The sequence below is a fragment of the Stylophora pistillata genome, chromosome 6 (genome assembly GCF_964205215.1).
Source record: "Stylophora pistillata chromosome 6, jaStyPist1.2, whole genome shotgun sequence".
Classification (NCBI taxonomy): Eukaryota; Metazoa; Cnidaria; class Anthozoa; order Scleractinia; family Pocilloporidae; genus Stylophora; species Stylophora pistillata.
The window spans coordinates 36,240,779-36,267,721 of NC_142524.1; the positions used below are offsets into that span (position 1 = coordinate 36,240,779).

General features: G+C 38.7%; 2 protein-coding genes and 1 pseudogene across 2 annotated transcripts; all 3 read left to right on the forward strand.

Annotated features, from left to right (window-relative positions):
• The first annotated feature begins 287 nt into the window (after positions 1-287).
• On the forward strand, positions 288-15,804 carry LOC148729664 (ribosome quality control complex subunit NEMF homolog). Its single transcript, XM_088725190.1, has 7 exons — positions 288-1,172; positions 1,796-2,365; positions 14,374-14,534; positions 15,066-15,159; positions 15,281-15,342; positions 15,552-15,615; positions 15,695-15,804. The coding sequence occupies exons 3-7, from the start codon at positions 14,524-14,526 to the stop codon at positions 15,785-15,787; spliced, it is 324 nt and encodes a 107-aa protein (XP_088581316.1). The 5' UTR covers positions 288-1,172; positions 1,796-2,365; positions 14,374-14,523; the 3' UTR covers positions 15,788-15,804.
• On the forward strand, positions 8,032-11,127 carry LOC148729665 (adenosine receptor A3-like). The gene has a single exon (XM_088762380.1). It carries the CDS (start codon positions 9,208-9,210, stop codon positions 10,096-10,098), a length of 891 nt encoding a protein of 296 aa, XP_088618506.1. The 5' UTR covers positions 8,032-9,207; the 3' UTR covers positions 10,099-11,127.
• LOC148729666 (adenosine receptor A2b-like) lies at positions 12,387-13,778 on the forward strand (annotated as a pseudogene).
• Positions 15,805-26,943: the final 11,139 nt, after the last annotated feature.

The window sequence follows — 26,943 nt, forward strand, 5'->3', positions numbered from 1 at the left end:
CATTTGTATGCTTCTGCAAGAAAAAATTTTGGTTTTGTTCACGCGCCATCCCGAAATGATTGTGAATCGTCTTTTATAGTGTCACGGCAAGAACTTAAAAAATGATATCTTGGGGTTTTTTCAGGCACGAAAGTATTTATTTCAAAGGCATTCTTCTCCGTTTAGTGTATGCTGCGCCTAATTATCTCTAGTGCGAATGTTGATCTTCGGAGATACTCCGAAATAAACAAGGAGTGACATCGGGTCAAAATCGGGTGAAGTTCGGCATTAATGCTTACCATCACTAATTTCGAAAAAATACGCAGCTGCGCTTCCTATAGGAGGCAGTAGTTACAAAAACCAGGACAAACATGCTAAGTCTAGACGATGATCATCCTTGCTTTCGATGTCCTCTTGTATAAATACGACGGGACAGATGGTAACAGCTTGCACATATATGTTCTCAAAGTCATTGAGAAGTCATTGACAGTAGACCTAACTTGTCAGAAGAGGTCCAATCATCCACGGCATACAAGCTCATCTTAACGAGTCAGGGATTAGTCCAGTGAGATCATGGTTAAGGTTCAACTCTCGACCCATTCGTCTTGTATCTCTAATGCTGTTCTTAACTTGTTCTTTTCCTACACAGCCATTATGTTGAACATTTTGGCAATCCATGCGATGAGGAAGTCGTGGGCATTGCAAAAGATTTTGAAAACATTGCTGCTGAATCTTGCTGTTTCTGATCTGTGCGTTGGCCTATGCGCGCAACCTATTAATGTCGTACACCTCCTGGTTATTTGCCGCACTGAAGAACCAACTGCTCTCAAGATTGTCGTTTCCTTTTTGTCTTGTGCCTTTTGGTATGCATCATTTTTGAGTATTATGGCCCTGGGTGCCGAGAGATTTGTGGCCATTCATCTTCACCTCAGATATCAGGAACTTGTGACACACAAACGCGTTGTTGCTTTGGCGACAATAGTATGGGCGGTTAGTGCATTGCTTTCATTAATCACTTCTCTCTGGCCGTCAATTGGCAAAAAGATCGTGGCTGTATTTTTTGGTTTTTGTTTTATTTGTACTTCAATTTTTTATCGTAAAATTTATTCTACTGTGCGGCGACACACAAACCAAATTCAAGCCCTTCAGGTCCACGATGGGGAAATGGCGGTGAACGTTGCAAAGATAAAGAGGTCGGGTTTGTGCACCTGCTATGTGTATGTTGTGTTTTTGTTGTGTTACTTGCCTTATTGGAGTGGACTTGTTGCAGATATATTTATCCGTAAACCAAATATTACGTATGATAATTTTCTTCGGTATACTCTCACACTGGTGTTTGTTAATTCATCATTAAACCCTGTTGTTTACTGCTTGGTGATGAGGGACATTCGACAATCTATACTTTCCATTCTGCGAAATTTGTTTATTCGTCAAAACTGAACGGATAAAGCTGTAGGCAAGATGGCTGTAAACCATGAAAGAGCATTCTGAAACATTTTTACTTCTCCATTTTTGTTATTAGAAGCAAAAGTTTTAATAATTGAGAAGTTGAAGGAATTTTGAACTTTTTCCTTCACCAGGGTTTTTGTGTCAATGTTAATGTGAAACTATATTCTAGCTGGGGTTTTGAGGTTAAATAAGTTAACTTTATGCAAAATGGAACGAATATTTGTTTTTTATTCAATGTGCTGGTTTTTTTTTTTTATATTCTGGAAAGAGAAATCGAGATAATCTTTTTCCACTACGAACAAAAGCTACTTGAGGAAGTGTTTCTCGCTCGCTTGAAGACTAATTGTGTATGTATATTTTCGTTTAGTCTGAGGCCAAAGCCACGAAGAAGAGATAGTGGATAAAATGTACGAAGTTACCGTGTTTTTCAATTTTTTTGTTTTCCTTTTATGAAGGTAAACTGAGACAGATGGAAGCCATAAGGATATGTAAATTTTGTTTGATTTTTTGTAAGAGGCCAGATATACTTTTCGGAGTAGAAAGATCAATGATCCGCTAAAGGTTTCCCAGGAAGACGCTGACTGAGAGCTTAGAATGATTTTTATTAAAACTGAACTAGTGAAAGAAGATGAACTATTACAATGTTTGGTTACAATGAATATATGAAGTTCATATATTTTGAATATACGTATTATATACGTATTACATATACGTATTACAATGTTTGTTACTGACATGGCTACTACACCGTTATCTCTAAAAGAATTAAAGGTCTTCGCGGGATGTTGAGTATGATTGATACTCAGAATAATAAAAGCACTTATAAAACTTGTAGAAGAAGCTCGGGGGAAAGAGCGTTCCATGTATTCCGCCTTTGTCGTTAGCAGCTTTCCTGTGCGGAGATACGAGATGTAGGAAGCCTTCATCTGCGGAAGACGTAAGCCATTTTTTACATTTTTCTTGGAGCGAACCTTTCAATACCAAGTGTGTTGTATTTGATATGCGTAAAAGCGGGTAGATTCGATTCACGGCCATAAACCCGCTTGACAGAAACACAACAGTCAAAATTCATGTGAAAACAAGTAGGACAGCTGACAACTGTTTAAGCATGTGTTTTTAGTCTGATTTGAATGAAAAGCGGTCAGGCAACAATGACGCCCGAGAGAGATTACTACTTGCCCTGCTGACAAGATGGTTTACTCATTAAATACATTCAATGAATCGGTTCACTGACAAAAGCGAACGTTTCCACATTTCCCACTCAGAGATGGAGCTCGAATATTCCTCTTACGGATCTGGTGATTTAAACATACAGCTCTAAAAGTTTTGACCGCCATTTTTTTTTTAAATGCTTAGTGGAAATTGTAGAAACGTTTGTTTTCGTGAGTTTACCTATTTGCTTTTACTACACAACCTCGTTTTGTATGAGTATGGAAAAAAGAAACTTATTGACATTGATGTAACCCTAAAGAGAAGAGGACTTTCGTTAAGAACAGAAGAACAGCTGTCTCTAAAATTGACTGTTTTTATTGAGGTCCAGTCTTGAATTTTAATTCAACTCTTTGTGTTGGGAGACAAAGAAATTTTCTTTTTGGGGCAAAACAATCTTTAAAGTCGAGTTTCCGAGCGAAGCAAACGGAGACAGCCCGAATGCATTTAAGCGAATCCTCTGGGTCGAGAATAAAACATAGGACCGTAAAGCGTGCAAGGGATATACGGTTTTGATCGGTACATTAATAGGAAGACAACTCCAAGTCACTTGCCATCAGAATAAAAGTAACATAAATGTAACTTTAAATACCTTTTATTAAATCTAACAAACTCACTGTAGCACAGAAAGAAAAAACAAGAACCTCTAAAAACGCAAACAGTTTATAGCTTTCTAAACTTTCCATCGATATAAGAAACGTTTTTACATTACAGAACAGAGTACAAAAGTTATTTTGTGTATGCTGCCCCTTTTGTCCCAAGTTTCAGTAGTGCAAGTGGGTAAATTTTACCCCTGTCCCATGTATGGTACTTTTCTTCTTATTATGCAAATTCATATTAAAATTCCTTTTTAAAGTTAACAGAACAGAAAAATCGCACATAAACAACGTTTGACGATGATCTTTCGTGCTCTAGAATTTCCTCTTCTACTGCAAAACGTGACAAATGTCAACGGTTTGCACTAATTGATAATTATTTATTGATAGGAAGTTTCCAGAGAGCATTTTAATGAGTTCTATATCTCCGTGATCGTTCGAACTCACCTGAACGAGTTAGAAACTAGTAAAATGGAAAACACTGGCAACCTGCTTTATTGGTCCTGTATGGTTAACTCTGCGTTGAACTCGTTCATATCTTACACAACCATCATGATAAACATTTTAACAATCCACGCAATGAGAAAAACGTCCGAATTGCCAAAGACTTTGAAAACATTGCTGCTGAGTCTTGCTGTGTCTGATCTTGGTCTTGGATTGGTGCAGCCTCTCCATGTTGTTACGATGGTCTCGTGTACCCCTGAGAAAGCACCTCTCGTAGACACGCAGAATGCACTTTCAAAAATCTTCCAGTTTTTGTATCGTTCCTTTTTATTTGCTTCGTTTCTGGGTGTTTCGGCTCTGATGGCCGACAGATTTTTAGCCGTTCACCTTCATCTTAGATATCGGGAACTAGTGACTTACCAGCGTGTTGTTGCTGTTGTTATAACATTATGGATTCTTAGTGCTTTGCTACCATTAATGGATTTCCTCCCGCTCGAAATTGTCAAAACAGTTATAGAGGCTGTTACTGGTGTTTGTTGTTTTATTTGCACTACAATTTTTTGTTGTAAAATTCATTTCGCTGTGCGGCGCCACACAAACCATATTCAAGCCCTTCAAACTTTACAAAACAATGAAATGGCGGTGAACTTTGCGAAGACAAGGAAATCGGGTTTGTGTACATTCTACGTGTTTTTGTTTTGTTATTTGCCTCAATATTGTGCGTTTATTTTAGGTTTTTTTTTCATTAATGGACCAAATAGTATGTTTGAAATTTTTTTTATGTGCACCACAACCCTGGCGCATCTTAATTCATCGTTGAACCCTCTAATTTACTGCTGGAACATGAGACACATTCGAAAGTCTATCCTTTGCATATTAAGAAATGTTTTTACTCGTCAAAACTGAACTGCTAGAGCTCTAGCTAAGGGTATTGTCAACTTTAAACGTTTTCTGCAAAATCTTTGTTTATTGTTTGTTTACACACGAAGTTTTTTATATCGATAAAAAGATGAGGAAGGTATAGACTGCCTGGGTTTTTCGAGGTTCTTGAGTTACATCGAGTTTTTCACATTTAGTAAAAGTTATGTTTTAGTCCAGACCCGGGAAACTCTGCAAAACGCATTTGGTCTTCGTAGTCACTTTTAGAGACAGCTGATCTTCCGAGCTTTATTAAAATGCATTTGTTTAAGTGCTTTCTCCTCAGTTTGGGTTAAATTAGTGTAAAGCAGGGTTTTTTATATATCCATAGAAAACGAGGCAGTGTTGTAAAGGTAACTCGGTCCACTGATGAAATCAAACGTTAACAAATTTCTACTCAGAAATCGAGCTCGAATATCCTTCTCATTGAACTGGTAATTGGCATACAAGTATACAAGTCTTTGACCGCTATTGTCTCTTGAAAAGCAAAATATATGTATGCAATCTTCGGGTTAAAGGACGAAGCTCTGATGAGTTTGCCAGAGTAAGGTTATTTTGAGTCGAAGTCGAAGTCTTAATGAAAATTTTGTTACGTTTCAAGTAAGGGGGGAAACCGGAAGATGACATAAATCTACGCATATTTATTCATCGCTCGCGAAAAGAGATAAAACATTTGAAGAAGTGTAACATCTTACTCGAGATGGCAGATGGCAACGGTTTCTTCTCGCTGGTTTTATTGACAGGAACCTGTCGAACGCAATTTGATAAACAGGTTTAACTTAAGACGCAAGAGTTCTAGTTCTCTAGGGTACAAAGTCATCTTTACGAGTAATAAATAAGCTAAGCTCTTTGAAAATCGGAAACACTGAAAACCCGCTCTACTCATCCTGTAACGTTAATGCTGCATTGAACTTGTTCGATTCTTTCACAGCCATTATGATGAACATTTTAACGGTTTATTGACGAAAGTGGTCATTTCTACATTTTGCAGTAAGAAATAGAGGTCGAATATCCTACTCACTCATGTGGTCTTTGGCAGACAATTAGATTCGGTCCAAATCGAACTTTAAATAAAAATGTCCGGTAATTTTCGTGTAGAGATAGATGTAATTGACATTAATATCGTACGTCGTGTATGTTGCCCCTCCAGTCCTAAGCTCCCGTAGTACAAGTAAAAAAAATACACTTTTGCTGTTAATGGTACATCGTTGAAACGTCTTCTTATTGTAAAAAAAAAAAAAAAAAACATTGTTGCAACCCCTTTCTAAGGCTGAGAGCCGCGAAAGAAGAACTGAAATGAAACAGAGGTGAACAACCATAGAGGATGAACGTTCGTGCATTTGAATATCCTCTTTTACTACAAAACGTGGCAGATGGCAATGGTTTCCACTTGATAATTCTTCTGTATGGGCGGGAGCCTGTCATAAAGCATTCTAATAAAAGGGTTTAGCAAAAATTGTAAGAGTTCTTTATCTCTGTGACTCGTAACAAGCCAGAGACTGGACTCTGAAAATGGAAGAAGGTGAAAACGCGTTCTATTCGCCCTGTATCGTGAATTCTGTTTTGAACTCGTTCACATCTTACAAAGCTATCATGTTAAACATTTTAACAATCTATGCGATGAGGAAAACGTCTGAATTACCTAAGACGTTGAAAACATTGCTGCTGAGTCTGGCTGGGTCTGATTTTGCTGTTGGACCGGTGCAGCCTCTGTATATCGTATTGATGGTCTCTTGCGACCCAGGACCACAATTTTCCTTTGGAGCACCAAAGGCACTTTCAAAGATCACCGATTTCTTTTTCAATTTTTTTCCTCTTGTTCATCATTTTTGGGTGTTGCAGTATGGGCGGCCGTCACCACCAAAAATACAAGGATGTCAAATAGATCAGTAAATAGAAAGATGATTAAGAATCAGCTGCAGGATGGCATAGCTAATAAAGGAATGGCATGGCCAAATTATAGACAGGTTAGCCAAATAATAAACGGTCTAGTTGGCCATGTCAGGTTGGAACATGAAATTGTGAAATGGACCAGCTAAATTGCGAATAGCCTAGCACTCATTTGCAATACAGTACACAAGCGGTGTAGCGTTGCGTCAAATGACTCAGGGTAATATCGAGTAGCACAGCGTACGCACAAACGGTGTAGCGTTGCGTGAAATGGCTCAGCGTAATGTCGAATGGTACAGGGTACATATAAACAGTGTAGCTTTGCGTGAAAAGGCCCGGCGTAATGTGGAATGGTACAGCGTACACACAAATGGTGTAGCGTTGCGTGAAATGACTCAGCGTTATGTCGAATGGTATAGCGTACATACAAACAGTGTAGCTTTGCGTGAAAAGGCCCAGCGTAAAGTGGAATGGTACAGCGTACACACAAATGGTGTAGCGTTGCGTGAAATGGCTCAGCGTTATTTAGAATGGTACAGCGTACAAACAAACAGCGTAGCGTTGCGTGAAATGGCTCAGCGTAATGTCAAATGGTACAGCGTACATACAAATGGTGTAGCGTTGCGTGAAATGGCTCAGCGTAATGTAGAACGGTACAGCGCACATATAAACAGTGTAGCGTTGCATGAAATGGCTCAGCGTAATGTCGAATGGTACAGGGTACACACAAATGGTGTAGCGTTACGTCGAATAGCTTTGCAGAACATCAGACACTCTAGCTGAACATTGAATTGCTTAACATTACATGAAATATTCCGATGTTGTGGCCAATCGTCGATCTTGCTTGTGGCGTGACGTAATCGGATATCGGATGCTGCAGCACGAGCAAAATGGCTGCACAGTCTCATTCACAAGGCATCAATCAACAAAAGAGTGTCAGGCTTTTTCGATGTTCTGATTGGTTGCGTAGATATCGGCATCTAAAGTTGGAGTAGGTAAAAACTGATATGCAAGTCGTGTTGCGTAAATGTACGCTACGGGACAAATTTTTTCAAATATCAGAATTTCCCGACACACTCTTTGGAACGACAACGAATAAACGCAATATCAGCAGGGAAAAGAAAAGAGGAGAAAGTTACCAAATTGCCTCTGCTTTACGGCAAGGCGAAGTGAAAACTCTTCAACATAGGAACTACACCTTCACATTCGATGACGCCATGCCCCCGAGCAGATCGCTGTTCCATTTGCAGTTTGTATTTTTGGTGGTTTCGGCGAGATAGCCTTCACGTCACGCCCACAAGCAAGCTCGACGATTGGCCACAAAGGTTTTGGATTAAAATTCAACACCGGACCTCGGTAGAAACAGTCAATTTTAGAGACAGCTGATTTTCTGTACTTAATTGAAATGCATTTTCTTACGTCCCTTTTTTGTTGTGTTAGATTATTGTAAATGAGGTTTTTTCCCATTTTTATACTAGATCTCTAGAAGATGAACATTGATGTTTTTCAATGTCCGCTTCAACAGCGAAAAGTTACTGTTAAAGTTTTTTTGGTTTCGAAATTGGGTTTGTTTCGTGTAATTGTCAAAACGTAGGTCTTGTCGCTTTTAACAAAGTAAACAAACTAAAGTTTTTGTCGATGGAACTTGAGCATTCGCGCCAAAGAGGAGTTATTATGTTTAATATGTTGTTCTCTTAATAGCTTCGTTTCAGTTATTCGCTACAGCTGTCATTCTAGACTGCCATAACACGCGGAATTTTCGAATGTAAAGAGGTGTTATTTTTTTCTTTTCCAAAATTCCGCTTCCTGAAAGTGACACGCCGCCGCCTCCTAAGTACAACCTCTATCTTTCTGACGAAAGCGAACATTTTACCAATTCTAAGTCTAAAGGTCGGCACACACGAGGGGACTAGTCCCTGCGACTAGTCCCTGCGACTAGTCCCTGCGACTAGTCCCAGCGACCAGTTTCATGCGACTAGTCCCTTCGTGTGAACTACACATTTCTGTGGTCGCAGGGACCAAAATTTAGTCCCTGCGACTGGTCGCAGGAATTCAAACTGGTTTGAATTCGTGCTACCAGTCGCAGCGACTTGTCGCATGAAACATATGTTTGTCCCTTCGTGGGAACTGTTTGTGCGACCAGTCCCTGCGACTAAACGGTAAATAAGCCGATCATGGGTCAGTATGATCCGTGACTTCCGGTATTTGTAAACATTGCAGTTTCTATGAATTTTCCCTGAATTCTAGATTTCTACAACTGAAGAATAAAAAACTATTTCTAGTTTTGTAAACATATACAGATGTCTTGATACACTTTCGATGTGTATTAAATGGGAAACGTGAAATGAATTGGCGAACGTTGTTTCGGCGGCTTAAACATCGACCATATGGGCCACAAGTACATAACAGAAAAGTAGCTATTGATCTGTACAGTGAATAACGTCGGAAGAACACGGATAAAAAAGCACTTCAGCAGGAGCACGCGTGTTTTTCGATTTCCTCGTTGGCACCGGACAAAGCTGTCAAATGCATCAACTTATTCATAAGTCTCTGGTTTCCAACTACTTATTAATCCTGGCTTTTGCCAGAATTTATCATGAGGCTTTTCGAAGTAACTCTCCATTAATTCACGATGAAGCATGTTTGTCTCATGAAATCCATTTCTTCTGAGCGTACTCGGTGAACTTGTTGACAAATCAGCCTCCTGACTACCAGATATAGAATGGGGAAAAGCGAAAGCCCGTATTACTCATCTTGTGTCACTAATTCCGTGTTGAACTCCTTCTTTTGCTACACATCCATTATGATGAACATTTTGACGATCCATGCGATGAGGAAGACGTCAGCATTGCCAAAGACTTTGAAAACATTGCTGCTGAGTCTCGCTGTTTCTGACCTTGGTGTTGGTTTGCTGGTGAAACCTGTTTATGTTGCAAGGCTGATTACTTGCGCTACTAGTGGAAACTATATCTACCCCGAGCTAAATATATTTACCTACATCAGTGAGTTTTTTTCGAGTTTATTCTTGTGTGCGTCACTTTTCGGTGTTACTGCTTTGAGCACAGACAGATTTCTGGCCATTCATCTTTATCTCAGATATCAAGAACTTGTGACTCACAAGCGTGTTGTTGCTGCAGTGTTGATGATATGGACGTTTAGTTTCTTGTTTTCGTTGCTGTTAGTGCTGGATTATTTCTCGCTCAAATACGCTGGAAAAACCGTACTCACCGTTACTTTTTGTTGTTGTATTATTTGTACAACAATCATTTACTTTAAAATATATTTAGCGGTGAGGCGCCACAGAAACGTAATCCAAGCGTTGCAACTAACACACGGGGGTGGAACGACAGTGAACGCGGCCAGGTTGAGGAGGTCGGCTAGCAGTACCTTCTACATATACCTCGTGTTTTTGTTGTGTTATTTACCCTGGTACTGTGTTTATATTTTGGGTTTTTCTTCCGTTAAACAAACCACCAGATTTCGTACTAGTGTTATTTATACGTTAACGCTTTTGTTTTTCAATTCGTCTCTAAACCCTGTGGTATACTGCTGGAAAATGAGACACATTCGGCAATCTATCATTTGCATTCTTCGAAATATATTTCGTCGTTAAAACTGAAGAAACTTTTAAGGTAGCTATATAACAACCGAGCACTTCGGAGGCAATCTTCAAGTATTATGAATAGTTCGCAACGAAAGTAAACGAATGTGTTTTGCACAGTAGAGAAACTGTAAGTCATTGTAGTTTGCTTACAGGTCATATGTAAATGTAGACCTATATTTGTATTCAATTTGTCAGCTTAGACAGCTTAAGTTAATTGAAGTTATAACATGCAGATGTAATGTTTTTCTACCTCTTTCTCGTCGGAAGCAAAGGGTAATTTTCTTGTTACATGTATTGGTTTTAAAACAGAAGTACGAATACTACATTAGAGACTCCTAGTCGCTTATGTTACAGGAACCGGAGTTAAGCGTCGGCCTGATGGGCCACGTGGCTCATAAACAGACTATGAATGCTATATATTAGGAGCTACTAGCTTTGTTTATAAAAACATAAATTACCGTAATGATGTCTTTGGCACGCTTGAACACAAAAGTAAAAACTTCTTATGATAATCAACAAAACTGAATCGAATGGACTTTAAACCTAAACATTAGATTGAAACCACTGAGCGCTACCGTCAAAACAACAAAAACAAAAGCAATAACCAAGAGGAATTTCGCAACGAGTGAAACGTCCAAAATAAGCCCACGCCGAGTGAGGGAAAGATGGAATGTCGAAGAAAAGGTACATTTTACTTTAGATGTTCTCTCACATTTAGAACTTTAAGCCTCTCCTCAAACAGCCAAAAACAACTCCCTCACCTTCTGCCCTTCATACTCAGATATGTAAATTTGTTTTGTGTTGTATGTAAAAGCCTTTTGATGTTTAAAGCTGTCTCTTGAAGCGAGGTTTTTTAAGAGGGCTAGGGTTTCAGGGCTTTCTCAGTAGAGGATCTCCTCGCGGAATTGAATATACGCCGTAGTATCCTTTTATCGACATTAAAAATCGTGATCCTCTAAAGAATTTTCTGGTTTTAAGAAATTTATCGGGTAATCCGAAAATATTCGAGAGCTCAAAATAAAAACCTGTTTCACCTAACGGTGGTCTCTTTTGTTCTCCTCCGCACCAATGTTTCGGTCATGTTTGTTTGTTTGTTATGTTTGTTTGTTTGTTTGTTTGTTTTTTTTTCAATCGATTCGCCTTTTCGGTCGTTTCGTTTCAGTAGTTTCGCCACTAAATTTTCTCCTATTCTCATTGGTTTAAATTGATCACGTGACGCGATAGTGTTCATCCGTGGAGAGATACTATCAGCCCATAGTGGACTCTATTGTAGTGATGGAGCCGATCAGATTGTAGCGTTTGTGTTGGTGCGCTGGTCAGTAGCTGAAGTTAGATGTTGCGTCAGCCCTCAAGTTATATGCTCTGACGAACTGTTAACGCCAGATGTTCCATTTTTTTGGTCGCAGTTTATTTACCTTTATCAACAATGAACATTTAATAATCGTGGCCTCTCGTCTCGCTCTACAGTTCATCATCGTTACTTCAGTTTCAACTGACATTTTGTACAACACGGAGATATTGAATAATCAAAGTACGTGGGGTTTTTCCATTTCTTCTGAAAAACTAGAATTTTGAGATGATTAACACAATTTCATGATGGAATATAATACGAATTTTTTTTTTATTGGCTGTGTTTTTTTTTTTTAATCCAGTGACGCATGGTGTTCCTAATACCATTTTTTTTTAATGCTTATGTACAAAAGGGAGGACTAACACAGGTTTTAATTCTAAATTGTTGAAATGACGGCGATGGCACATTTTGTTGTTGTCATTGATTACGAATGATGCGTTTTCCGACCTGTTATGTCAAGATTAATTAAGACTTTATTTCCAATGAGTTCCTGTGAATATTTTCATAAAAGAAATGAGAATCTGTTTTATCACTTTCACCCAATAACAATAATTTTAACGTCATGATCTCATCTTTTTGTGTATTTTTGTGTGGAAACATGGAGGCGGGAGTACATTTTCCGGCTTTTCGTTACTCAAAGGAAATATTTGCAAAGTAGCGATGATCTTTGCCTGTTGACGACGTTCATTGTCTTTTTTATTGGATCGCTAACGAACGTTTTAGGGAGGACAGCGCTTGCGAGTAACACCGGTGTCATTAAACGGAAATGGAAACGTAAAACCGTTGATCAACCAAATATTTACGCGGAATAAGATGATGCCATTTTTTTCTAAATTTAAGAGTAAGGGCTGAGTATTTTCTTCTAGTTGCCGACCAGCAAACTAAATGAAAGCTCCTAATATCCCAGTTCTGAATTTGGACAAAAAAAATTGCTATCTCGACGTCGTATTTATTTATTTATGTATTTATTCCCTTGTTCTTACCAACTTAAACAATTGGTAACTTCGTCAAAAGCGAAATTCAATAGGTAATAAAGATGAGATTACGTTTTGATCTTTTTTACGTTGCATTCATTAGTCCATGACAGTTACCCGCAGTTTGTTTACTTTTTCTGATAAAATAGACTTTATAAAGTGGTTCATGCAATTCAAGAGTTAGAGTTTCCTTGAAGATCGGAGTCTATGAAGCGCACAGTCTCACAGCTTTTAGCAGCAGAACGCCCGACCTCAACTTAAGTCACAGTTCTACAATGGCAGATACAAAAGAAGAGTTTTATTCGTCTCTCATAGTTAACGCTGTATTGAACGTTGTCTCCTCTTTCGCAGCTGTAACGTTGAACCTTTTAACAATCCATGCGATGAGGAAAACTTCGTCCTTACCGGAGACTTTAAAAACATTACTGTTAAGTCTTGCTGTTTCTGATCTTGGTGTTGGCTTGCTGGTGCAGCCGTTTTACGTTGAAGAGCTACTTGCGCTTTTGCTGCAAAACGATCTTGCGTCCAGTGTGCGGAAATCTATGGATTTTATAGTTTTGATTGATTTTGTATGCTTCTTTGTTCAGTGTAACTGCTGTAGGTGTAGACAGGTTCCTAGCCGTCCATCTTCATCTGAGATATCAGGAACTTGTAACTCACAAACGAACCGTTGCAGGTGTGTTGCTGATATGGGTGTTCAGTGCATTGCTTTCAGTGATGAGGATCATTTGGGTGCACATGGGAATCGTGGTCGGTTTCATTCTGGGTTTTTGCTTTGTTTCTCTGACTATGGCGAATTGCAGAATTTATTTCGTGGTGGTGCGCCTTACAAACCAAATTCGCCCGTTACAAGTACAACAAGTTTCACAAGATGATGAAAAATTAGTAAATGATGTAAAGCAAAGGAAAACTGCAGTTAATACTTCTTACGTCCTCATTTTGTTTTTGTTTTGTTACCTGCCCTACTATTGCAGTTTCGTTGCGTCTGTTTTCATTCGTGGATCAAATGTCATATTAGAGCTATTTCTTATGTACACTTGTTCACTGCTGCATCTCAATTCATCCCTAAATCCTGTTATCTATTGTTGGAAGATGAGACAAGTTCGAAAGGGCATCGCAGAAATTCTGCGAAACATGTTGCTCCGTTGAAACTGAGCCTCTAGTTTATGTCAACTACATGAAAGCAGCTTTGTCAGAATCCATGTCAGTTATTTAAGAGAGATCTTTCATAATCAAGAGCAAAAATAAACTGTAAAGATTAAAAATTTAATTAAAAGAATAATGAGCAAAATGAAAGACACGATTTTGTAAATTTATTGTGATTAAAGCCATTGTGTAATTTATTGATCCGTTTTGAATTTTTCTCCAAGGTGCCTCTTCCTTCACAATTAAAGTAGCAGCTTAAGTATTGAGTATTAAATACAACAAAAGTGTCCTGGCAAGAAAGACCATGGTTTTCCGGTTGTAAGATTAGCAATGCAACTCAACGCTCGAATTTCTTCTTTTCTCGTTACCGGTATGAAATGTTTGTAAAAGTTTACCTGCCTTTTATCATCTTATCAAGATGTTTCCCCCCCCCCCCCCCCAAAAAAAAAGAAAAAAAAATTGTTTCCCAATAAAATCTTTAGCCTAAACGAGGAATGTTGAAGTTGTAATGTGTCACGAAGGACTATATTATCTGTCAGGGTAACCCACAGTTTATATCCGTCCCTACGTTTCAACTGACACCCGAAGATTCCGGAGGAAATGAACTATGGACGTGTTTTTTATTTTGTTTTAAAGTGGGACATCATGTTTTTAAAAGTACAGGCTACATCAAATTACAACCGTATGTGGAAATTACGTCAAAGTACAACTCGTATTTGGAAATGACGTCAGTAGCGACTATATCGCGAGTTAAACATGTTAACCAAAGTGCAAAACTACAACTTTTTAAAGATGATTTCTTATATGTTTTAGGTGGATAAAGCAATCCTGATCGTGAACAGCGCCATCGCAAACCAGATTGATTGGTCTGAAATCAACAACATTGTGAAAGAGGCACAGTCACAAGGAGACCCTGTGGCATGTGCTATTGGTGCACTAAAACTGGAAACTAATCATATCACCATGCACCTCAGGTCTGATATCTTTTTTAGGCATCTTTCAGTAGGCTCCTAACCGAATGTTTAGATCGCTAGCATTTTTGAGTGCCTAAGTGGGATTCTTAGACCTGGTTGCTGAAAGTCATCTGATTTCTCTTCCTTTAGTTTGGATCGTTAGGTGTTTGATCCATTAAAATTACTTTTGATTGATTGCTCTGCCCCACAGGCTTTTGTGCCATAGACACAGCTTAGCGTCAAGAAGTCACCATTTCAAAACTTTATTATTGCACTGGTTTTAGGTATCCACTGTTCTACCCATCTCTATATCTCCTTTAAATTGCGTAGGTTTACATTTCGTCCTCGTTGTTACCTCCTTTGGCTTTGCACAGGAATGTCTCTCGTTATCTTTATTTCATGAGGACAGCAAAAGGAAAAGGAGACCTTGTCTCGCAGAGGGAACCCCAAAAATCTTGGCGAAGGATTTCTAGAAACTCTTTCTCTTTTCAAAAACCGAGTTTGCTTGCTTTGTGAATATGGTTACATACATTTTGCGACATTATTCTGTAGGAATCCGTACGACTCTTCGGAATCAGACCCTGATTCAGATAAAGAAGAAGAAGATGATGAAAGTACAAAAAAGAAAAGGAAGAAAAAAACCAAGGTATGTCTCTGACTGCTGTGCACTGTGCTTTCTCGACACGCAAAATTTTTCTCATAGTTCTGCAACCCCCAGTGCTCCTTCGTGAAGTTAGTTATGGATGTACACTTTCTCCATCTTGCAGGGTTCTAAATTTACTAAAATTGACATCAACTTGGCTTTATCTGCATATGCCAATGCACGAAGGTACGGCAAGTTATGTACTGAGAATATTTCTATTTGTTTACGACCATTCCTGGCGCCTCATGTAGAAGGGAAAATGATTTCATTCCTTAACGGATTTTAGTCGCTGTTCTGATATGATGGTGTCTTAAAGACCTTTTTGTCCTGTATGCAATCTCTTTGTGGTATCCCCAGTTTTGCAGTAGAACTTATCCTCACTCTTGTCGTCGCAGCTTTTATGACAAGAAGAAATTTTCCTCCAAAAAGGAACAGAAGACAATTGATGCATCGGAAAAGGTTAGTTACCCAGTGTCGTAGGTTGTTGGTTGCTTAATTTGCAAATCCCCATGATAAATCTAACTGTTATTAACCGCAGGCGTTAAAATCAGCGGAGCGAAAAACGAAGGAAACCTTGAAAGAAGTTGAGACTACAACAAGAATTAAGAAAGCACGGCAAACATATTGGTAAGAATGAAAGCAGCTTTGAAGTAGTTTGTCATAACAGTCAATCAGCGTTTACTTTTCCTACAACGTTTTGCATCAAGAGTTATCCACAATTTAGGCCGGCCATACACACCACCATTCTGATAAGCAGACGAGTTGTAAGAAGCGTGAATTAGATAACTTGAGCCGGAGTGAGCCTTGATGAATGTAGAAGACAGAGAGGGAATAATATGTTGAAGAATGTGTTATTAGTGATGCAGATAACATGAATATACTGAGGGAGAGTTACTTCGAAAAGCCTCATGATAAACTCTGGCGAAAGCCAGGATTAATAAGTAGTTGGAAACCAGAGACTTATAAATAAGTTGATGCACTTGACAGCTTTGTCCGGTGCCAACGAGGAAATCGAAAGACACGCGTGCCCATGCTGAAGTGCTTTTTTTATCTCTGTTCTTCCGACGGTATTCACAGTACTGATAAATAGCTACTTTCCTGTTATGTATTTGTGGCCCATATGGTCGATGTTTAAGCCGCCGAAACAACGTTCGCCAATCATTTCACGTTTTCCCATTTAATACACATCGAAAGTATATAAATTATGTGTCAATTCACATATCAGTGATCAGAGAAATCGATCTCATATCCGAGAAAAAATTTGTCATCAGACTTGGTAAAAACTAAGGTCGGCACACACGAGGGGACTAGTCCCTGCGACTAGTCCGTGCGACTAGTTCCGGCGACAAGTCTTTGAAGGGTTTACACGAAGGGACCGGTAGCAGGGACTGGTCCCTTAAGGCGTTCACACGAGGGCACTCAATTGCACAAGAACATGGGGAAATTAAGAGGCAAAAGATATTCCTTAGTCTGGGGCGTTACACGAAAACAATGAAAACTTGGTAACTTTTTATTATGGCACTATTAAACATCAACGCAAATGAACTACACTTATTCAGTCGGATTAATCATGCTTTTTCGTGTTCTGTTTTTGTTAATTTTTTTTTTAATATTTTTAACAGACACAGAGTCAAATAGGGTAAAAATTCCATCAAAACGGCTCCAAGACATCTGTATATGTTTACAAAACTAGAAATAGTTTTTTATTCCTCAGTTGTAGAAATCTAGAATTCAGGGAAAATTCATAGAAACTGCAATGTTTACAAAAACCGAAAGTCACGGATCATACTGACCCATGATTGGCTTATTTACCGTTTAGTCGCAGGGACTGGTCGCACAAACAGTTCACACGAAGGGACCAACATATGTTTCATGCGACAAGTCCCTGCGACTGGTCGCAGGAATTCAAACCAGTTTGAATTCGTGCGACCAGTCGCAGGGACTAAATTTTGGTCCCTGCGACCACAGAAATGTGTAGTTCACACGAAGGGACTAGTTGCATGAAACTGGTCGCTGGGACTAGTCGCAGGGACTAGTCCCCTCGTGTGTGCCGACCTTTAGACTTAGAATTGGTAAAATGTTCGCTTTCGTCAGAAAGATAGAGGTGGTACTTAGGAGGCGGCGGCGTGTCACTTTCAGTAAGCGGAATTTTGGAAAAGAAAAAAAATAACACCTCTTTACATTCGAAAATTCCGCGAGTTATGGCAGTCTAGAATGACAGCTGTAGCGAATAACTGAAACGAAGCTATGAAGAGAACAACATATTAAACATAATAACTCCTCTTTGGCGCGAATGCTCAAGTTCCATCGACAGAAACTTTAATTTCTTTACTCTGTTAAAAGCGACAAGACCTACGTTTTGACAATTACACGAAACAAACCCAATATCGAAACCAAAAAAACTTTAACAGTAACTTTTCGCTGTTGAAGCGGACATTGAAAAACACAAATGTTCATCTTCTAGAGATCTATAAAAATGGGAAAAAACCTCATTTACAATAATCTAGCACAACAAAAAAGGGACGTAAGAAAATGCATTTCAATCAAGTACAGAAAATCAGCTGTCTCAAAAATTGACTGTTTCTACCGAGGTCAGGTGTTGAATTTTAATCCAAAACCGTTTGTTTTCAAAAAAAAAATTCTTCTAGGGCAAAACAAATAAGAAGGGAAAAACTGAATGTGTCTACTTCCGACAGAATGAAAGTAAAATAAATGTAAAGTCTATTTTTCACAGCTTTAATTTCATCTAGAAAACTCTCCGTAACAGAGAGAGAAACAAGAACCTCGAAAACACGCAGACAGTTTATAAGCTCCTCTGCTCTTCATCTCTATGAAAAACTTTGGATATAAAAAACAAAGTACAAATAAACCTTTGGCAGAAAGCACGTTTAAAGTCTACAATAATATCATCTTAAGTTTTAACAGTTCAGTTCTGACGAATGATCACATTTCGCAGCATGCAAATGATGGATTGCCAAATGTGTCTCATTTTTCAGCAATACATTTCAGTACAGTTCACCGCCATTTCATTGCTTTGTGAAACTTGATGGACCTGAAGGCCTTGAATTAAGCTTGGGTGGCGCCGCACAGCGAAATAAATCCTATAATAAAAAATTATAGTGCAATTAAACCAACAGCCGAAATCGAAATACTGTTATAACCACAGCAACAATACGCTTGGGAGTCACAAGTTCCTGATATCTGAGATGAAGATGAACGGCTAAAAATGCTAATGCTTTCTGGTAAGTTCCTGTCAATAAACAAGAATTAATAAATGGAAACCGTCACCATCTGTCAAGTTTTACAGTGAAACAGTATATTTGAAAGCACGAACGATCATCGTCAAAAGTTCTTCATGTCCGTGTTTTCCGTTCTCCTTTCTCGGCTATCAACCATAGAAAGGGATGTGCACGATAAGAGGACGTTTCAAAGGAAATTAGCTAAGTACTTTAAATAGCATAGGTGTGAAAATTTTTCATTTAACTTAATGGAACTTAAAGACAGCCTACACTAAGTATAATGTAATGTTCACTGAAATCCATCTGCTAATAGACATATAACTAAGTAAATAAGTCTTTGACCACTATCGTTTGTTGAAAGCAAGAAATATGTATGCGATCCTCGGGTTGGTGGATGAAACATCGACAACGAAACAAGATTAAGGTTTTCGTAGTTAAAATCGACGTTTCTGCGCAATTGCGCGTAATTTTCGCGTAACGAGGACGACTGGCCGATGACATAAATTAAAGACAAAACAAGAGCAGTTCACTGAAAAAACACCACGCTCTTCGCAGTATGCAAATGATACTTTGTCCATTGTGTCTCATACCCCAGCTGTAAACAGAACGGTTCAATGATGAATTTAGGTACACCAGGGTTTTAGTGTACTGATGAAAATTCCAAAACGTAGAATTTGGTTCATGGATAAAAGATCTTCCAACAAACGCACAGTGCCAAAGTAAATAACAAAATAAAAACACGAGGTACATGTAGAATGTACATAGGGCTGATTTCTTTATCTTCACAAAGTTCACTGCCATTTTACCATAATGAGACACTTGATGGACCTGAAGGGCTTAAATACGGCTCGCGTGGCGCCGTACAGCGAAATAAATTCTACAATAAAAAAACTGCACTGTAAATAAAAATACAGCCACATGTAACAGCTATTATAATAATTCCAGCAATTTTGATCGGGATGAACCCCGTTAATGAAAGCAACGGATGTAAGCATCTATTCTGTTAAAACCGTAGCAACAATATGCTTGTGAGTCACAAGTTCCCGATATCTGAGATGAAGATGAACGGCTGAAAATCTGTCTGCACTCAGAGCTGTAATATGGGCTGCCGTCACCACCAAAAATACAAGGATGTCAAATAGATCAGTAATAAAGGAATCGAATGGCCAAATTATAGACAGTCTAGGTTTCCTTCATGAAAAAGAACACCCTAAACATAAATAGTTTAGCCAAATGATCAACGGTCTAGTTGCCCGTGTCGAGTTGAAACATGAAATTGTGAAACGGACCAGCTAAATTGTGTATAGCCCAGCACTCATTTGCAATACAGTACACAAATGGTGTAGCGTTGCGTCAAATGACTCAGGGTAATATCGAGTAGCACAGCGTAAACACAAACGGTGTAGCGTTGCGTGAAACTGATGGCTTAGTGTAATGTCGAATGGTACAGCGTACATACAAACAGTGTAGCTTTGCGTGAAAAGGCTCAGCGTACACACAAATGGCGTAGCGTTGCGTGAAATGACTCAGCGTTATGTCGAATGGTATCGCGTACATACAAACAGTGTAGCGTTGCGTGAAATGGCTCAGCGTAATGTCAAATGGTACAGCGTACATACAAATGGTGTTGCGTTGCGTGAAATGGCTCAGCGTAATGTAGAATGGTACAGCGTACATACAAACAGTGTAGCGTTGCGTGAAATGGCTCAGCTTAATGTCGAATCGTACAGCGTACACACAAATGGCGTAGCGTTACGTCGAATAGCTTTGCAGAACATCAGACACTCTAGCTGAACATTGAATTGCTTAGCATTACATGAAATATTCCGATGTTGTGGCCAATCGTCGAGCTTGCTTGTGGCGTGACGTGAAGGCTATCTCGCCGAAACCACCAAAAATACAAACTGCAAATGGAACAGCGATCTGCTGGGGGGCATGGCGTCATCGAATGTGAAGGTGTAGTCGCTATGTTGAAGAGTTTTCACTTCGCCTTGCCGTAAAGCAGAGGCAATTCGGTAACTTTCTCCTCTTTTCTTTTCCCTGCCGATATTGCGTTTATTCGTTGTCGTTCCAAAAAGTGTGTCGGGAAATTCTGATATTTGAAAAAATTTGTCCCGTAGCGTACATTTACGCAACACGACTTGCATATCGGGAGCTTAGGACTGGAGGGGCAGCATACACAACGTATGATATTAATGTCAATTACATCTATCTGTGCGCGAAAATTACCGGACATTTTTATTTAAAGTTCGATTTGGACCGAATCTAATTGTCTGCCAATGACCAGATGAGTGAGTAGGATATTCGACCTCCATTTCTTACTACAAAATGTGGAAATGACCACTTTCGTCAATAAACCGTTAAAATGTTCATTATAATGGCTGTGAAAGAATCGAACGAGTTGAATGTAGCAGTAACTTTACAGCATGAGTAGAGCGGATTTTCAGTGTTTCCGATTTTCAAAGAGCTTAGCTTATTTATTAGTCGTAAAGATGAGTTTGTACCCTAGAGAACTAGAACTCTTGCGTCTTAAGTTAAACCTGTTTATCAAAATGCTTCCGACAGGTTCCTGTCAATAAAAAAGAACTAACACCAGCGAGAAGAAACCGTTGCCATCTGCCATCTCGAGTGAGATGTTAAACTTCTTCAAATGTTTTACCTCTTTTCGCGAGCGATGAATAAATATGCGTAGACTTATGTTATCTTCCGGTTTCCCCCCTTACTTGAAACGTAACAAAATTTTCATTTAGACTTCGACTCAAAATAACCTTATAATTTGGATATATCAACAAAGTTGAAATGGTAAATTGGCCACCGAAACGATTACAAAAGCTGACGTTTCGAGCGTTAGTCCTTCGTCGGAACGAATAAAAATAACCTTACTCTGGCAAACTCATCAGAACTTCGTCCTTTAACCCGAAGATTGCATACATATATTTTGCTTTTCAACAGACAAAAGCGGTCAAAGACTTGTATACCTGTATGCCAATTACCAGTTCAATGAGAAGGATATTCCAGCTCGATTTCTGAGTAGAAATTTGTTAACGTTTGATTTCATCAGTGGACCGAGTTACCTTTACTACACCGCCTCGTTTTCTATGGATATAAAAAAAAACCCTGCTTTACACTAATTTAACCCAAACTGAGGAGAAAGGACTTAAACAAATGCATTTTAATAAAGCTCGGAAGATCAGCTGTCTCTAAAAGTGACTACGAAGAGCAAATGCGTTTTGCAAAGTTTACCGGGTCTGGACTAAAACATAACTTTTAATCCTGGTTCAGTCTTAAGAAGAGAAATCAAGTGAAATCGGTAAAATAACGACACCAGGAGCAAGCAACACACGTATGGAATAAGGTACGCCATTTTTATTTAATATTTTTACTTTTAACTATCTCTATGGCTATCTTGTAGAAAATCCCATACAAATCCTTATAAATCGATATGCAAATTGTGTTCCTTGTGTGGTTCTCAGAGAGCTTGGGCCGCCTGTGCTTTTACTAAATGTGAAAAACTCGATGTAACTCAAGAACCTCGAAGCACCCAGGCAGTCTATACCTTCCTCATCTTTTTATCGATATAAAAAACTTCGTGTGTAAAGAAACAATAAACGAACAAAGATTTTGCAGAAAACGTTTAAAGTTGACAATATCCTTAGCTAGAGCTCTAGCAGTTCAGTTTTGACGAGTAAAAACATTTCTTAATATGCAAAGGATAGACTTTCGAATGTGTCTCATGTTCCAGCAGTAAATTAGAGGGTTCAACGATGAATTAAGATGCGCCAGGGTTGTGGTGTACATAAAAAAAATTTCAAACATACTATTTGGTCCATTGATGAAAAAAAACCTAAAATAAACGCACAATATTGAGGCAAATAACAAAACAAAAACACGTAGAATGTACACAAAGCCGATTTTCTTGTCTTCGCAAAGTTCACCGCCATTTCATTGTTTTGTAAAGTTTGAAGGGCTTGAATATGGTTTGTGTGGCGCCGCACAGCGAAATGAATTTTACAACAAAAAATTGTAGTGCAAATAAAACAACAAACACCAGTAACAGCCTCTATAACTGTTTTGACAATTTCGAGCGGGAGGAAATCCATTAATGGTAGCAAAGCACTAAGAATCCATAATGTTTTAACAACAGCAACAACACGCTTGTAAGTCACTAGTTCCCGATATCTAAGATGAAGGTGAACGGCTAAAAATCTGTCGGCCATCAGAGCCGAAACACCCAGAAACGAAGCAAATAAAAAGGAACGATACAAAAACTGGAAGATTTTTGAAAGTGCATTCTGCGTGTCTTCGAGAGGTGCTTTCTCAGGGGTACACGAGACCATCGTAACAACATGGAGAGGCTGCACCAATCCAAGACCAAGATCAGACACAGCAAGACTCAGCAGCAATGTTTTCAAAGTCTTTGGCAATTCCGACGTTTTTTTCATTGCGTGGATTGTTAAAATGTTTATCACAATGGCTGTGTAAGATATGAACGAGTTCAACGCAGAGTTAACCACACAGGACCAATAAAGCAGGTTGCCAGTGTTTTCCATTTTACTAGTTTCCAACTCGTTCAGGTGAGTTCGAACGATCACGGAGATATAGAACTCATTAAAATGCTCTCTGGAAACTTCCCATCAATAAATAATTATCAATGAGCGCAAACCGTTGACATTTGTCACGTTTTGCAGTAGAAGAGGATATTCTAAAGCACGTACGATCATCGTCAAACGTTGTTTATGTGCGATTTTTCTGTTCTGTTAACCTTAAAAAGGAATTTTAACAATATGAATTTGCATAATAAGAAGAAAAGTACCATACATGGGACAGGTGTAAAATTTACCCACTTGCACTACTGAAACTTGGGACAAAAGGGGCAGCATACACAAAATAACTTTTGTACTCTGTTCTGTAATGTAAAAAGGTTTTTTATATCGATGGAAAGTTTACAAAGCTATAAACTGCGTTTTTAGAGGTTTTTGTTTTTTCTTTCTGTGCTACAGTGAGTTTGTTAGATTTAATAAAAGCTATTTAAAGTTACATTTATGTTACTTTCATTCTGACGGCAAGTGACTTGGAGTTGTCTTCCTATTGATGTACCAATCAAAACCGTATACCCCTTGCACGCTTTACGGTCCTATGTTTTATTCTCGACCCAGAGGATTCGCTTAAATGCATTCGGGCTGTCTCCGTTTGCTTCGCTCGGAAACTCGACTTTAAAGATTGTTTTGCCCCAAGAAGAAAATTTCTCTTTCTGCCAACACAAGGAGTTGAATTAAAATTCAAGACTGGACCTCAATTAAAAACAGTCAATTTTAGAGACAGCTGTTCTTCTGTGCTTAACGAAAGTCCTCTTCTCTTTAGGGTTACATCAATGTCGATAAGTTTCTTTTTTCCATACTCATACAAAACGAGGTTGTGTAGTAAAAGCAAATAGGTAAACTCACGAAAATAAACGTTTCTACAATTTCCATTAAGCTTATTAAAAAAGATGGCGGTCAAAACTTTTAGAGCTTTATGTTAATCACCACATCCGTAAGAGGAATATTCGAGCTCCATCTCTGAGTGGGAAATGTGGAAACGTTCGCTTTTGTCAGTGAACCGATTCATTGAATGTATTTAATGAGTAAACCATCTTGTCAGCAGGGCAAGTAGTAATCTCTCTCGGGCGTCATGGTTGCCTGACCGCTTTTCATTCAAATCAGACTAAAAACACATGCTTAAACAGTTGTCAGCTGTCCTCCTTATTTTCAGATGAATTTTGACTGTTGTGTTTCTGTCAAGCGGGTTTATGGCCGTGAATCGAATCTAACCGCCTTTACGCATATCAAATACAACACACTTGGTATTGAAAGGTTCGCTCCAAGAAAAATGTAAAAAATGGCTTACGTCTTCCGCAGATGAAGGCTTCCTACATCTCGTATCTCCGGACGGGAAAGCTGCTAACGACAAAGGCGGAATATATGGAACGCTCTTTCGCCCGAGCTTTTTCATGAATGTTTACGATACGGTTACATACAAGTTTTATAAGTGCTTTTATTATTCTGAGTATCATTCATACTGAACATCCTGCGAAGACCTATAATTCTTTTAGAGATAACGGTGTAGTAGCCATGACAGTAACAAACAGTGTAATAGTTCATCTTCTTTCACTAGTCCAGTTTTAATAAAAATCATTCTAAAACACTGAGTCAGCATCTTTCTCGGAAAACTTCTGCGCATCATTAATCTTTCTACTCCGAAAAGTATATCTGGCCTCTTACAAAAGATCAAACAAAATTTACATATCCTTATGGCTTCCATTTGTCTCAGTTTACCTTCATAAAAGAAAAACAAAAAAAATTGAAAAATACGGTAACTTCGTACATTTTATCCACTATCTCTTCTTCGTGGCTTTGGCCTCAGACTAAACGAAAATATAGATACACGATTAGTCTTCAAGCGAGCGAGAAAAAGTTCCTCAAGTAGCTTTTGTTCGTAGTGGAAAAAGATTATCTCCATTTCTCTTTCCAGAATATATAAAAAAAAAAACCCAGCACATTGAATAAAAAACAAATATTCGTTCCATTTTGCATAAAGTTAACTTAATTAACCTCAAAAACCCAGCTAGAATATACTTTTACATTAATATTGACACAAAAACCCTGGTGAAGGAAAAAGTTCAAAGTTCCTTCAACCTCTCAATTATTAAAACTTATTAAAAATGGAGAAGTAAAAATGTTTCAGAATGCTCTTTCACGGTTTACAGCCATCTTGCTTACAGCTTTATCAGTTCAGTTTTGACGAATAAACAAATTTCGCAGATTGGAAAGTATAGATTGTCGAATGTCCCTCATTACGAAGCAGTAAACAACAGGGTTTAATGATGAATTAACAAACACCAGTGTGAGAGTATACCGAAGAAAATTAGCATACGCAATATTTGGTTTAAGGATAAATATATCTGCAACAAGTCCACTGCAATAAGGCAAGTAACACAACAAAAACAAAACATACACATAGCAGGTGCACAAACCCGACCTCTTTATCTTTGCAACGTTCCCCGCCATTTCCCCATCGTGGACCTGAAGGGCTTGAATTTGGTTTGTGTGTCGCCGCACAGTAGAATAAATTTTACGATAAAAAATGAAACTACAAATAAAACAAAAACCAAAAAATACAGCCACGATCTTTTTGCCAATTGACGGCCAGAGAGAAGTGATTAATGAAAGCAATGCACTAACCGCCCATACTATTGTCGCCAAAACAACAACGCGTTTGTGTGTCACAAGTTCCTGATATCTGAGGTGAAGATGAATGGCCACAAATCTCTCGGCACCCAGGGCTATAATACTCAAAAATGATGCATACCAAAAGGCACAAGACAAAAAGGAAACGACAATCTTGAGAGCAGTTGGTTCTTCAGTGCGGCAAATAACCAGGAGGTGTACGACATTAATAGGCTGCGCGCATAGGCCAACGCACAGATCAGAAACGGCAAGATTCAGCATCAATGTTTTCAAAATCTTTTGCAATGCCCACGACTTCCTCGTCGCATGGATTGCCAAAATGTTCAACATAATGGCTGTGTAGGAAAAGAACAAGTTAAGAACAGCATTAGAGATACAACACGAATGGGTCGAGAGTTGAACCTTGACCATGATCTCACTGGACTAATCCCTGACTCGTTCAGACGAGCTTGTATGCCGTGGATGATTGGACCTCTTCTGACAAGTTAGGCCTACTGTCAATGACTTCTCAATGACTTTGATAACATATATGTGGAAGCTGTTACCATCTGTCCCGTCGTATTTATACAAGAGGACATCGAAAGCAAGGATGATCATCGTCTAGACTTAGCATGTTTGTCCTGGTTTTTGTAACTACTGCCTCCTATAGGAAGCGCAGCTGCGTATTTTTTCGAAATGAGTGATGGTAAGCATTAATGCCAAACTTCACCCGATTTTGACCCGATGTCACTTCTTGTTTATTTCGGAGTATCTTCGAAGATCGACATTCGCACTAGAGATAATTGGGCGCAGCATACACTAAAGTGAGAAGAATGCCTTTGAAATAAATACTTTTGTGCATGAAAAAACCCCAAGATGTCATTTTTTAAGTTCTTGCCGTGACACTATAAAAGACGATTCACAATCATTTCGGGATGGCGCGTGATTAAAACGAAAACTTTTCCTTGCACAAGCATACAAATGGTGTAAGAGAATATCAACATATTCTCTTGTTGGTGTGATCGGCGCATCATGCAAACTTAAAGGAAAATTTTTTTTCTTTGAAGAGACAATATTTTTACGTTGAAATCCGCGATTTATGACCAGTAGATAGAAGATGTAATTTTTCAGTTCTTGCAGTAACACTACAAAAGATGATAAACATTTGGAAATAATTTCACAGTGGCTTCGTTACAGAAATATCTAAATAGGTGCGATCTGCACATCGTGGAAACTTTGAGCAAAAAAAAAGTTATTTAGAGAGAGAGAGCATTTTACCATTTGAATTAGCGACCGATGCCTAAAAGAGCCACAAAATTTGCGAAGCGAGCAAGGTCCGTAGT

Excerpts from the sequence above, each read along its gene's own strand:
- LOC148729665 (XM_088762380.1), top strand. The coding sequence starts at position 9,208 with ATGGGGAAAAGCGAAAGCCCGTATTACTCATCTTGTGTCACTAATTCC.
- LOC148729664 (XM_088725190.1), top strand. Across the intron at positions 15,160-15,280 it reads AAAGGAAGAAAAAAACCAAG|GGTTCTAAATTTACTAAAAT; the intron begins GTATGTCTCTGA and ends TCCATCTTGCAG. Across the intron at positions 15,616-15,694 it reads CAATTGATGCATCGGAAAAG|GCGTTAAAATCAGCGGAGCG; the intron begins GTTAGTTACCCA and ends TATTAACCGCAG.